The 15,172-nt window shown below is 34.7% G+C and overlaps 2 protein-coding genes across 2 annotated transcripts; one reads left to right on the top strand and one right to left on the bottom strand.

The window, feature by feature from the left end:
• Positions 1-295: 295 nt before the first annotated feature.
• LOC114632819 (olfactory receptor 51G2-like) lies at positions 296-1,267 on the bottom strand. The gene has a single exon (XM_028781423.1). It carries the CDS (start codon positions 1,265-1,267, stop codon positions 296-298), a length of 972 nt encoding a protein of 323 aa, XP_028637256.1.
• Positions 1,268-12,821: 11,554 nt separating this feature from the next.
• Positions 12,822-13,775, top strand: LOC114632772 (olfactory receptor 51I2-like). Its single transcript, XM_028781385.1, has one exon. It carries the CDS (start codon positions 12,822-12,824, stop codon positions 13,773-13,775), a length of 954 nt encoding a protein of 317 aa, XP_028637218.1.
• Positions 13,776-15,172: the final 1,397 nt, after the last annotated feature.

The following is a 15,172-nucleotide window of genomic DNA, read 5'->3' as shown; positions in this document are numbered from 1 at the left end:
AAAAGTTATACACATAATAATGCACATTATTTCATAAAAAGACTTTTTGGTGAATTTACATGCTGTCTTTAAACAACATCTGAATGGCAATATTTAAACAAGGGGATGAAAAACAGGGCATGAAAAGAAAATAATAAAATTTTATGAAATTTGAGAGAAGTTTGTGAATTTGAAGAACTAATATGGCTTTATAGTTCTTGGTTTTCATATCTGTATAAAGCTCAATAAAAAAATCTAACATTTTAAAGGAGAGGTTGCTTTTGATCATGCTTAATATTACATAATTTTTCATAATTTATGTTATAGATGCAGCCTGAGCTATCTTTGTTGCTTTTTTAATGAAGAGTTTCTGAATTTTGTCACGGATCTGCTTGGTTTTCACCACATAGACGATGGGGTTCATCACAGGAGGAATTAGAAAATGCATGTTGGCCAGAGTCACATAGACATGTGAAGGAAGCCTTGGACCAAAACGATGCAGCATGGATAGGCAGATCATGGGTGTGAAGAAGAGAACCACAGCACACAGATGAGAGATGCAGGTGTTGAGAGCCTTGAGGCGGCCACTGTGGGAAGCCATACACAGTACTGTTTTCAGAATCAACACATATGAGAGGAGGATGAGGAGAAAGTCAAGCCCCATGGTGGAGAGCACCACAAAGAGTCCAAAGATACTGTTGACACTAGTACTGGAGCAGGAGAGCTTTATGATGTCAGGATGCAAACAGTAGGAATGAGATAGTACATTGGAATGACAAAAGGACAGCCTCCTCAAGAGGATAGGGAGAGGCACCTGCACAGTTAAGGTTCGTACAACAATAGCCAATCCTATCTTGGCAATCACAGTGTCTGTGAGAATGGAGTGATAGTGAAGTGGGTGAGAAATGGCCACGTATCGGTCTAAGGCCATTGCCAGAATGACAGCTGATTCAAGGTCTTGGAAAGTGTGAATAAAGAACATCTGTGTGAAACAAGCAGAGGTGGTTATCTCTCTAGCATTCAGCAAGAAGATTCTCAACAGAGTGGGGAAGGTAAAGAGAGAGAGACCCAGATCAGAGGATGCTAACATGGCCAGGAAGAGATACATAGGAACATGAAGAGTCTGTTCATGCCAGATAACAATTATGACGGTCATGTTTCCCACCATAGTAATGAGAAACATGGCACAGAATGGTATAGATATCCAGATGTACACTGCCTCCAGCCCTGGAATGCCTGTAACCAGGAAGTTGGAGAAGATGGAGTCGGTAGTGTTGACAGGAAGCATGTTGTCAGGGCTGCATGCCTCTTCTACAAAATGTGTTGTCCCAGAAGTAGATGCAGAACCCTGTCTCTATAATTTTTGTACCTTGAACACACATTCCTTTGCACTCATCCTCACACAGTCAAGAATTTTTGATTGTTTTGTATGATAAAAGACTTCATAACCTTCCCTATTGTACAAGTTGAACTCAAAAAAGAGTGATTCCTCTATTGAACAACTTCTTCAGGTGTGATGCATTACTGAAGGAAAAAAATAAAGAATACGTTTTTAGTTAATTTAAGTCATGGCATTGATACAATGACACTTTAAAATGAAAACCTCGGAAATTATCATGAACTAAACTCCCATTCACTGATAGAAATTTATACTCTATGTACAACGGCACATTATTTTGTGGAATTCTTCAGTCTTACTTATAGAGAATAAATTTTATAATAGTTGAATGCTTGTTCAAAGAATTATAGCATTTTGTGATATTGGGACTGAAATTAGTATTTTGCATAAAACAGACAAAACTTTACCAAGTAAGGTATGAACCTAGTCTTCATACATAACACGCTAAGGGTTGCTAATGTTTTTTTTTTTAATTTCTGCATATAGGAGTATAAAAACAAAAAGGACCCATATGAATTTACATATTTACTCACATTTAATATAGTAATCCTATTTTATTATCATGAGCTTGGGTCCTTTTTAGGATATACCATTACTTTGGGATGAGTTCAGTTTACTTTCATTTTACAATGCATTAAAAAAGTACTTTGTGGTGGATTTGGATTCTTTTATTGTCACTTCTCCATCACTAATTTAAAAAAATATTGTGAAAAGTGCCATATCATTCCTTAATATAAACATGGTTTCTAAAATCATGTACAATAGAAAATAAGAGAAAAATATTTCCATATAATTGAAAATGTATCTATAATTAAAATTTTTACACACTAATTCACATAGGATATGGATTAATTTCCAAGAAATTAATATTAATTTCAATATTAATATTATAGAATATTAATTTTATAACTATTAACATACATAGATATTCTTCACAAAATTATTATTGAATGTGATTCAATTAAATTATTATTAAATGTGATTGAGTTCACTTTTAGTCAGTAAGTCTAAGAACATTATAGTATGCCTACTTCACATATGTGGTTTGACGTTAATCATTTGTTCTTTATTCAGGCTAATACTTCATAGGTGTTTTGGCTGTGTGATTAATTCTAAAATCGATTTTGCACTAAAAGCACAAATTTAATCTGGTACAATTAGCTACATTCACTAAAAATATTAGGCAACTATCAATACAAAATTAATCAATGTTTATGAGATGATTCTATTTTCACTTTCTACATTTAACAACACATTTATTTTAGAAAAAATTATGAAGATATTTAAATTCTTTCAAGTTCTCTATTTCTATCCTATCTCACTTTCCATGTTTCTAAAGTTAAAGATTAATCATGCATCTTAGTCTTCACGTCATAAGGAATGACACCATGAACAATAAGACCTAGACATCTGGTTCTTTACCTGTCGGCTTGCTGCCATCATTGCCTGTGCTGTTAGTTTTAGTGGAGATTGCACTGGGAAGTCTTTATTCCCGACCTGAGAGCATGCATTTCCATTGAATCTCATTATTTCTATTATGACTTATTTAAAATTTCTTTTGAGTCCAGGTTCTGATGGAATAAAGAACATGAAGGAAAACCACAGAAATCAGACTGAATTCTGACTTCTTTTTTCTGGTACCAGTTACGGGGTGTTTCAGGATCTTGCTAACTAATTTCTACTTTCAGTCACACAGTTCAAAATCTATGCCTACATCATTTAGGTGAAACTCAGAAGTTATTGAAGTGATTAATTGTATATGTTATCTGAAAAAGTAGAACCTCAGAGATGAAATCAAACATTAGCCTTAGAGGACTGGTAGGTGCTACTCCTTTAATGGACAACTTCGGTATCAGGAAAGTCTGGGTAGAAAACTCAGCCTAAATTTAATACACCTCTCCAAGTCTCCTTACTTACAAAGTGCCATTTGTTCAGTTCTATGTGTCATCTTTTTCTAAATGCTTCACCTTCTTTTTTTTTTTTTTGCTTTTTTATTTGATATTTTATTTATTTGCATTTCAGATGCCATCCGCCTTCCCCATTCCTCACACCCATTAACCCCCTGTCCCATCTCTCCTCCTCCTTTTAATGCTTCGCTTTGTAATTGATGTTTCTTTTTGCTTAGACTTTATTTTCAGAGGACTTTCTGAATGTGCACTTTCGAATATTAAAGTATGCTTACATTTGTGATGAAGTGGAGGTTCCTGGTCAGTATCAGCATGCGTGTGGACAGTCCTTCTCTAGTTCATTTTAAGTGTTTTACTATCATTTTCCATACATCTCAGAGATCTGATATAATCAACTTAGGGATAGTTTCCCTAAAAGATCCCTTCCGTAGGCCCTGGTTATTCCTCCTACTTAATTAGCTTTTCCTGTATTTACTAATTTAGCCATAAACTCTTTGATCTAAATTTCATTTTCAATTTATACATAGTTTTCCTCTCACCTGGCATCTTAAGACAGCATCCTCTCCAGAATTCTGCAAATACAGCTTACCTTTCTCTGGTGAAGACCATGAGTAGTCATGACCTAGATTCAGCTATGTTGTTATGTGTGAAGCTCTCCCCTGAGAATTAAGATCTCCCTAAACACTCTTTTTCTTAATGTGAGTATCAACATTGGCCTTCCTACTCCCTAGAGGCAATGCAAGAATACCTAGGTGCCGAGTATGTAATTGCATCAGAAGAAGTGGTAGTAGACAACAAAGTTGCGTTAATTCAAGTCTGTTAAAAGTCAGTTTACCAATGAATCACATAGTACAGCACCATGCATATTTTACATATATGTAAACCATAAATAAGAAGTCTAGAAAGTTTATATAATTGTAAGTTTTCCATTCAAGTCTTTATTGACCTTTAATTAATTTGATCCATTCCAAACACTAACACTATTTGGTGTTTCTAGAAGTTATGGCAGGATTCAGAAGCAACTGACTCCTTTTGTGCTGCCACCCTTCTTTAGCATATATACTCCATACAAACATCAGTGCCAGTGGAGAATTTTAACTAATATTTTAAGCATCACTAAGGGTATTTTGTGTCATTTCTTCCAACTTCATGTGAACCTAGACCTATAGCAATATAAGCGTTTAAACGAGTTTTAAGTTTTAAACATAAATTGAAGAAAGGAAAGGGAAAGAGAAAACTATGAAACTATAATTTTTAAAAATAAAGGCATTATGAAAACATTTATAATATACTATCATTGTAATTAGCCTACTATGCAGCAGGACATTTGAACTTCTTCTATCTGAACATTGTAGCTCCCCTTTCATCAGATGTTCTGGTAAAGAGGATTCCTAAAATGTGGACAGACTCTCAGATCACTTATTTAAGTGTGTGTCTTGATCACTTCCAAAGTTAAGTATTGCTATCATACTTCTTCCTGCACTGTGTGCAGGTTCAATAATACAACCATGATATGAATGTTTGTTTAACAGTCATGTGTTGGATGTTTGCATTTGCATTTTCCCTTGAGACACTGTGAACAATCAACATGAATAGCCTTTCAGAAATAAGGAATAAGCTTGATTTTTCAATGTCTTTTCCCAATTGGGACAAACAACGTAAGACATCTAAATGTAGCTATATATGCACCTGGCAACAGCATTCAGAATCTATCGGTTACCATGTATTGAATATATCTGAACTGTGGAAGCAAACTATTGCTCTCCCTTTCTCATTTGCTCTGAGAAATTTCCTCAAAGATAAACCTATAAATGAATAATAATGTCACCAAATGTTTTATTATAGTTATTCAGTCAGACTGTTCTTTTAAAGAAATGCAGAGTCTTTTTTAGTTTTTTTTTTTTTTTAGAAACTTGGCTGTAAGATATCAAACACTTTAATAAACTTGTCATGCAAAAATTTTTTGTATGAAGACTTGATTTTTTTTCTTTTTTAAAATTTCTTTTATTTTTTTACAGTTCAATAGTTGCCCTCCTCCCATTCCACCCTCCCACAATTCCTCATCCTGTTCCTCTTTCCCCCTTGTATCCAAGAGGATGTTCACTACCACCACCCACCTGCCAGGCCTCCCCACTACCTGGGGCCTCAAGTCTGACGGTTAGGTGTCTGGTGTCTCTTTTCCCACTGGGGCCAGACCATGTAGTCCTCTTCTGTATATGTGTCGGAGCCTAGGACTAGCTCATGTATGCTGCCTGGTTGGTGGCTCAGGGTTTGAGAGATCTCAGGAGTCCAGGGTAATTGAGACTGTTGATCTTTCTATGAGGTAACCCTCCTCAGCTTCTTCCAGACTTTACCTTATTCAACCACTGGGGTCCCTAACTTCAGTCCAATGGTTGGGTGCTTCTGCATCTGTCTTTGTCAGCTGCTTGTTGAGCCTCTCAAAGGACAGCCATGCTAATCTCCTGTTTGTAAGCACATCATAGCATCAGTAATAGTGTCAGGCCTTGAATAGTGAGATATATTTAACATGGGTACAAGCTTTACTTTTTTTATTAACCTTTGATATGCCAACTTTATTTATGAAATATTATTAATTAATTGCTTTTAAAAAGCAATTTTTTTCATGTTCGGTTGAAATAGAAAGTTTTCCCTTAGTGATCATTGGACTGGTAGAATTGTGTATCTCTCTATATCATTGATTAAAATCAATGAAACTTGGAACAGAATTTCATAAAGAAGAGGGAAGATACAGGGTAATATAACTACCATGACATCATATAAAGTCTATCACTGAAAAGTCAATCAGCCATGTCCATTCAGCCTTTGACATTGCAAGGTGATGTCACCTACAATGCTCACACTGAGTCACAAAAATGATTGGAGAAAAAAGTCATAAAATTTTAAGGAAATTTATAGTTTGGTGTTGGACCTCATTCAGTTTTCTTGTGCCATGTGTGGTCTGTGGACTGAAAGTTGGAAGGGCTCCTCAAAAGGTAGGATTTTGTTTTAATTATTTGCTAACAGTCTTGGGTACTTTTTTTCTCAGCCTCGTCTTTTCTCCCAGGATAGTCTAGTCTGCAAGTAAGATCATCTCCAAGTATTTGAAATTCTAGAAATTAAATATGTACTGAATCTGACATTGAGATAGCCAGTGATTTTTTGTGAAAGAGCTAATATCTTAGATACACAGGCAATTAGATTTCTCAAACATTTTTGTTTCATTTCATGTGTGTGCCCATTTCATGACAGATTATGAATTGTGTTGCTTAGCAACATAATAACTGTAGCTTATGAAGTCATTGTTCAAGTTAAATAGTTGCATGAAACATAATTTATAACTAAATGAATTTATTGTAAAGCATTCCACAATTAAGTTCTATATCTGAGAGTAGAAAAGATTATAACCACGACTTTCTAACTTAGGTAAGGAAGCTTCTAAAATATTTTCAGTTCTACTGTTAGAATAGATCCTACTGTAGTTTATATTAATCAATATAATTGTATAATTTAAAGTTTATGAAATTATTTAGTATTTTTGTATCTTTATAAATAGCAATCATTTCATAAGTTAAAAAGAAACATCAGTTGTAAAAGCAATCATTTTTTTCTTTTTCTTTAATGTAGTTTGTTAACAACTTCATATATACATATAATTCATTCTGATTCTCTGTCCCTCTTCCTTATATATCTTTCTTTTAACCCTAATATTATCCATCCCACTCTACACTGCCCTATCCCAAACTCCTTCCTAGAGTTGTGACTTTTGGGTTGTTTGTGGTTTTTCTTTTGTTTGTTTTGTTTTGTTTTGGGGTTTTTTCTTGAGGTTTTTGTTTTGTTTTGTTTTTTATTGGTTATTTTATTTACATTTCAAATGTTATTCCCTTTCCCGGTTTCCCCTCCAAAAACCCCCGTATCCCATTTTCTTCCCTCTGCTTCTATGAGGGTGCTCCCCCGTCCACCCACCCACTCCTTCCTTACCACCCTAGCATTTCCCAACACTGAGACATAGAGCCCTCATAGGACCAAGGACCTCCCCTAGCATTAATGTCAGATAAAGCCATCCTCTGCTACATATGTAGCTGGAGCCATGGGTCCCTCCATGTGTACTCTTTAGTTGGTGGTTTAGTCCCTGGGTGCTCTGGGGGGTCTGGTTGGTTGATCTTGTTGTTTTTCCTATGAAGTTGCAAATCCCTTCAGCTCCTGCAGTCCTTCCCCTAACTCCTTCATTGGGGTCCCTTGCTCATTCCAATGGTTGGCTCAAGCATCCTCATCTGTATGGGTAAGGCTTTGGCAGAGTCTCTCAGGAGAGAGCAGTATCATGCTCTTGTCAGCAAGCACTTCTTGGCATCAGCAATAGTGACTGGGTTTGGTGTCTGCATATGGGTTGGATCCCCAGGTAGGGCAGTCCCTGGAAGGCCTTTCCTTCAGTCTCTGCTCCACTCTTTGTCCCTGTATTTCATTTAGACAGAAGCAATTCAGGAGTAATATTTTTGAGAAGGGTGGGTGGCCCCATCCCTTAACCGGGGGCCGTACCTAACCTCTGGATATGGTTTCTACAGGTTCTCGCTCCCCTTTGTTGTATTTCAGCTAATGGTTGGTTTGGTTTTAATCAGGGCCACCTATGTGACTTTTTCACTGGAACCATTTATTAGAGCCTGCTGGGCTCCCCATTGGACACACAACTGACGGCAATCTCTCCACTCTTCCTCAATTTCTCTGTAGCAAAGATTACAACTAAGTCTCCACTAGCCTATACAATGAACAGTCAAGTACAGATAAAGAATAAGCTCAGGATACAATCAGTTTTGTGTTATTATTATTATAAGTAGTAGTAGTAGCAGCAGCAGCAGCAGCAGCAGCAGCAGCAATAGTAGTTATTTTTGTTGTTGCTGCTGAGATTTTTATTATTAATTTTATTCTGAGAGTATAATATAATTAAATTGTTTCCTCTTTTTTCCCTCTATCCAGTCATTCCATTCACCACTTTTTACTTCATCTCAAACTCATGGCTTCTTTTTCATCAAGTGCTGTTATGTGAATATACACATATAAGATAGAAAAATAATCTTCATGTGACAATGTATGAATTACACATTTGGATAACTAACTGGTGTGATAACTACTTTATATTAGTAGAAACTTTATTTGGAAATTTAAGTGGAAAAAAATAAGTGTAATGACACTTGGGTGACTTAAATTCTGAATTGCTTCAGAACATAGCAAATAAAAAAAAAAGACTTAGAATAGGGTAGGATCATTGGGATGTACACACAAGCCACTCTCATGATGATGTCATGTGGGCTAGTGAAAGGAAGAGCCAAGAAGAGAACCAGCATAGACATTTTTTCACATTTAGACAAAACTCAAGAGTAAGATTTTAAGCAAATGTACTTTCAGGCTTATATTTAAGGTTTTGTAAATTTTTACAAATCATAAAATAACAGATAAATTATCTAAGACCTCTGATTAGGAAAAATTCTAAAATCAAGTAGAAAATGAAACTTATAATTCAGCTAGGTGAATTAAAGCAGTATATTTACTATCAAATATATTCATTTTATGACATCGTTCTGTGTTATTCTCAGAAAGAAGAAACAGGTATATATACCTCAAAAATCACATGAAGTGGCTGTGTATTTTTGACATGATACCACGTATAAACAGATTTGAATAAAGATTTCTACAAATTGAGTCCTTTCCTATTTAAAAGTTTAAGGCTTCCTAGACATTTGACCATATCTATGCATTTATAATATCTATTATACATTTTCACTTCAAATTGCCTTTCGTACAATAAAGGAAGAAATTGATAGATCTTCATTTTCTAATGAAAACTATACTTATCCATCTCTCCAGTACAACAGGATAGGAAGACATGCTCTACAAGAAAAGCAGACTTCTCAGATCTCTTGAGGAAAAAAATAAATGTAAGCATTTTGCCTAGGAACGTTGGAAATTCCCCAAACTTTTAAAATCTCAGTAGAGCCTGTCAGGCACCTGGGAGACGCTTTTGCTAGTTTATAAATCAGTATTGAACCTTTGAGGTAAACACTTCCTATCCAAATTGGGTGAAGAGTTTCCTGTGTCAGAGAGGAGAGTCCTGTCAACAGATGCTCTTGAATGAGAAGGTGTTGTTGTCTACTGCACAGTGAGTGGAGTATTCTGAAAAGAAATGATAGCATCTACCGAATTCTGACAAAGTCCACTTAAACAATGCTGTATAAAATAACAACTTCATATTTGATTCAGTTTTTTAAATTTTTTAAAATATCATCATATATATTTGTTTCCTGTGATAAAAATGATCAAAACAAAATGATCAATATGAGTTATAAAATAACATATGATATAAAAATGATCAAAAGGAGTTATATTATTGAATTCAAAAATATTTGTTTGGGAAATTATATTAGAGAATTTCATTTTTGAATAAATAATAATTAGAAATTAAATTATTGATTAGCTGTATTTTATATGTAGTATTTTTTGTATTTGTTAGTAGTTTATTTAAACGTTGATGCTATGAATGCATACTGTGTTTAAAAGTTAAATGGATTTTGTTTGATAACTTTTCTGGGAGTCAGTTTCTCATGGATATGCACTTTAAGCATTCATGAGAATTAAACAAACCAATAATCCATTTCATGTAGCAACCAAAGCAAATACAATGGCAAAAACAATAAATGGTACATAGAAAATATAACTACTTAATAATTGAATTTTTATTTATTATTTCTTCACACATAAAGGGAAAACCACACTCTTGGAGAGATGCCTCCTTCACAGAGAAGTCAATGCCCAAAATTCTTTTCTTTCATATAAATATCACACTTATGTTTTCTAGTGATATATGTTTTTTCTTCATGCATTCTAAGATATTCAAATAGTAACTAGGACTATTCAAAGCCAATTTAAAATTACCAGTTTAAAAAGAAGACTCAAGATTTTTATCTGGTGGGGACATCTTTCCAGACTGAATAGTCATTTCACCCTTTCCTATGTGCTTCTTTTTAAGATGTTTCATGTGGTTGGTAATTTGCCTCAAGAAGGTGAATTCTCATTCAAAAGATGAGTGAGAACCTATAAAACATGAGACTTAGACTTTGATGATGAAAATAAGTATAGATATGTAAATCTGATTCAATATTTATATAGCCCTTAGGTTTATTTACAAATACTATCAATTGAAATTACTTAGACTATTAGTCTATAGCAGTTCCAGTATTATGAGCCAGTAACTATGTTTCAACTTTACTATTGTGTACTAGGCACAGAGCCATAAATAATGTTTTTTACTGAAATTTTCTTTCTTCCTTCTTCTCTTTTTTATTACAGTCTTTGTCTATGTCTGAATATTTCTTCAATCTTTATTTATATTGTTTTATCCATTATATATTTAAGCTAAAATGAGTGTCTAGGAACTAGATGAAGTATATGGGCTTAATTTATACAATACTTTCAAAAATATAAATGGTACATAGAGATTTATGTATATATTATTAGTTTATATATATATGTGTGTGGACATATACATGTCTAAATTTAGAATCATATATACAATTTATATTTCATAGTATTAGCTTATGCTATCATTTTAATATATTCATATGCATATAGTTTTAATGAAATATTAGACTTAATATATACTGACATTTTCTTGATTTACAAATATAACAACATTTTATTTTATAATATCTAAAATTAAGTTTGATATGTTTGTGTTAAATTGAATTCTCTGACACAGCAGAAATTCAAATTGATTAATGTTTAGAAAGAGAACTATATCTTTTTTCTCTAGTGCTTCATAGGGTTAATGCACATAGCAACATTAAAATGTAGTACCATTACTGAAAAAGTAATAGAAACAAATAGAATTTGTTGAAATCAAGTTACTAGATATAATCATTTAAATAAAGTCAAATTTAAATGCTTATAAAAATGACATTGATAGTAATCACTTAGATATTTCAGAAAACGTCTCAAAGAAACCAAATTATTGTGAAAAAATATTAGAATATGAGTCAATGAGGAGAAAATGTAATCAAAATTCAAAACCTTATGAGTGCAATTATTGAAGTAGAAGTTGATAATTATCTATCAGATGATCAAACAATCTTTGGAGGAGATAAAATTGTGGTTATTTAAGAATTTTTAAAAAATAATCAGACTTTTGTTCAATGAGCATGAAAGGCACAGGCAAAATAAATGGTGAAATTACATCATTTGGCTTGAGGGAAGGTATAAATTTAGAAACTAATGAAAGAGTAAATAAAACTTATATTTTATGAATAATGAGCTTATAAATGATAACCTCTACTTAAATGATTTATTTTGCCATTTCTAATTTCAAGCCTACATGATTCAAATAAGAGCATTCTGAAAATAGGAAAATCATCACAAAGAGATAACCAAAGACAAACTTTTAATGCATTGCAGTTTTAATTCAAACCTTTTATGATTCTTCCTGACTTCTTACTCTCATAACCACAAACAAAATAAACAAGCATTTCATGGATGATTAGCTCACTCATTTTTTTCTTCAGAAAAAAGAATCTGTACAGATGTAGAAGAGTTGAAATAACAACAAAAAAACCCTATATATGTCCAAAAAATCTTTACATATGGAACAGGCAGGGGTATGTACACAAGACTTTAAGACACTTAATAGATTAAGCACTAAAAGTAATATTTAAACAAAATTGTTGATGAGATCACAGATCTCTGTGGGTTTACTTACTGTGGTATAGGGTAATCTACGACGGTCTAGAAGTTGAAAGTGTAGGATACAGAAGCCTGGGATTTGTCTTTGACATAAAAAAGTTTCCAGTACTTTGAGTCTAGTAATTTCACAAATATGACAGGCATTTCTTTTAATAGTCAACTAACAGACAGGATTATAGAAGAAAGCACACATACACACACACACACACACACAAACACTAGTGAATATTCAGTGCCATTGAGAAACCATTCTTCTGGGCTGGAGAGATGGCTCAGCTGTTAAAGGCTAGGCTCACAACCAAAAATATAAGAGAAACCATTCTTCTGACAAAACAGTATTTGGGCAAGTTTTTAAAAGTTAATTAGTAACCAATAGAATATATTAATTTAATGGTAATTTTTAAATGTGTGCAGTCATGGGATCCCAATACCATTCATATACAAGACATCTCAGTTTCATAAAGGCTTGCTGGTATATGATTTTAGCCACAGTCCTTATAATTTGTCTCTTCCAGTTTCTGATCAGCATTTGATGCTTTCCTTCTTCATATACATGAGGTCAGGCAGCATTTATGCTTCCTATTTCTCTTTTTTTCATATAACATAAATGATCAATTCCTGCTGTTGTGTCTTTCAATGATTTCAGTCTCTGCCCAAAATTTGATAACCAAATTTAAGTCTCCATACCTCTATTTTTTTTATTTCATGCATTAAGATATACTGTTTTACGTATTACTCAGTTTTCAAGTTTCTGACTTGATTTGTCCTTTATAGGTCTATGAGTGTCCTGCTCTGCAGTTCCACTACAACTCATCATGTCAGATTTGAATACTACTTCGAATTGGCCCACTTTTTCCTTCATTGGTATCCCTGGTCTAGAGTCTGCCCATATGTGGATCTCCATCCCCTTCTGTCTCCTGTACTTGGTAGCACTTGGGGGCAATGTTCTTCTCCTCCTTCTGGTTAGAGCAGAGCAGAACCTTCATGAACCACAGTTCTACTTTTTGGCTATGCTAGCCCTCACTGATCTTGGTCTCTCGTTGTCAACAATGCCTAGTGTCTTGGCTATCTTCTGGTTTGATGTTCACCATGTTGGTCTGGATGCCTGTCTGACACAAATGTTCTTTATTCACACACTCTCCTCTGTAGAGTCAGGTGTTCTGGTGGCCATGGCTTTTGATCGCTTGGTTGCTATCTGCACTCCACTAACCTACACCAGGATCCTGAATCACCACACTGTGGCCTGCCTCAGTGGAGCTGCCCTCATACGAGGAGCCACTCTATTGGCCCCTCTGCCATTTTTCCTCAGGACGTTTCCTTTCTGTGGGGCCAATATCCTCTCACACTCCTATTGTTACTACCCAGATATGCTGAACTTGGCCTGTGGAGATGTCACGTTCAGCAGTGTCTATGGATTGGTCTGTGTACTCTGCACATTTGCAGTGGATGTGATCTTCATCTTAGTTTCATACATGAAGATCTTGGGCACTGTGATGAAGTTGGGGATCCAAGATCGAAACTGGAAATCCCTGCAAACCTGTGTCTGTCACCTCTGCACAGTGTTGGTATTTTACTTACCTCTCATCAGCCTTGCGGTACTGCATCGTTACACCCAGGAAACATCTCCGATTCTCTACACCACCATGAGCAATGCCTACCTCCTCATGACTCCACTGCTAAATCCTCTGGTTTATAGTCTCAAATCCAGGCAGATCCAAGCTGCCTTGCGCAAGCGTTTTGGAGTGCAACGTGTTGTTGCCGGAGAATGAGGTTTTTCTATGTATGAAAAACTGCAATGGTCTTTAAAATTCAGGCTCTACTAAGTGCCAAATAGTGTTCTAGGCACCATGAGTTCTAACATCACACAGTACTCATTCCCTCAAATAAGGAAAATAAGGTGCAAAGGATCAGCAGAAATCTTCAAAAAGAGAACAAATGCGATTGTTTTGTTGACTAATGAGCATGTTTTGGTAGTACTGAGGAGATGTAATTAGGGATCCGAATTCAAACTTACTGAATACTACCATGACTGAGAAGTTGAGGGATCTAACTCTATGTGAAGGTCTAGCTAAACGAAGTTATCACGCAATTCATGATTTAATGCTACTTAAGGCATTACAAAATAAAAATGGATGATAAATATATGATCATATATTTCATAATACTAGATGACAACATAATAAAGATCAATAACACTAGATAAATGTACTCTCTGAAAAATACTTTAATAGACTTTTTTCTTTTTTTTATTGGATATTTTATGTACGTCCATTTCAAATGTTATCCCCTTTCCTGGTTTCCCCATCTCCTGGTTTCCTACCCCTGGTTCTATGTGGACGCCCCCTCCCACCCACCCACTCACACTTCCTGTCCCAGCATTCCCCTACACTGAGGAATCGAGCCTTCACAGGACCAAGGGCTTCTCCTATTGATGCCAGACAATGCCATACTCTGCAACATATGTTGTTGGAGCCATAGGTCCCTCCATGTGTACTCTTTGGTTGGTGGTTTAGTCCCTGGGAGCTTGGTGGTGGAAAGTGGTGTGAAAAACTATTTTTACAAGGTTCAAGAAGTGGTAAATCTCATTCATTGAAAATTAATACTTTACTCAGACCTTGTCTGTTTCCAAGTTAAATGTAGTTATTTACATCTTGTCTTTCAAAACAGAGAAAGAAAAATCAATTTTCTCTGACGATAAATAAGCGTGTAGCAGCAAAGCAAATATCTGAATCTGCTTTAAGAAACTTTTACAGCTAACCACGTGGTATTCAGTCAGGCCTGAAAGCATACATACAAGTAACATTATACAGGCTGAGCAGGTTGTATTTATGAATATATATGTGTATACATATGTAACAGTGATTATTGAAAAAGGATACTATAACTTTGAAAAAGAGCAAGGATGTGTATATGGGAAATCTTGCAGGAAGGAAAGGGAAGGGGGAAATTAGGTAATTATAATCTGATAAAAGAAAACAGTAATAATAATAAAATGTTAGGTGAGTTTCTAAATAATAGATGATCATAAAATTTTTCAATTATGTTTGACACACTTAGTAGTTATCAGAAAAAGAGGAAGCAATTGTCCTACGGCTTCCACTCTAGTACAAAAGTCAGGGGAAAGCTTGAAATGGGTGTAATTGGTGGGCCTGAGCTTGTTTTGACT

This window comes from Grammomys surdaster, unplaced genomic scaffold (genome assembly GCF_004785775.1).
Source record: "Grammomys surdaster isolate TR1022 unplaced genomic scaffold, NIH_TR_1.0 425, whole genome shotgun sequence".
In the NCBI taxonomy this organism is placed as follows: domain Eukaryota; kingdom Metazoa; phylum Chordata; class Mammalia; order Rodentia; family Muridae; genus Grammomys; species Grammomys surdaster.
The sequence above is the reverse complement of the archived record's forward strand: the minus strand, read 5'-3'. Positions and strand labels throughout refer to the sequence as shown.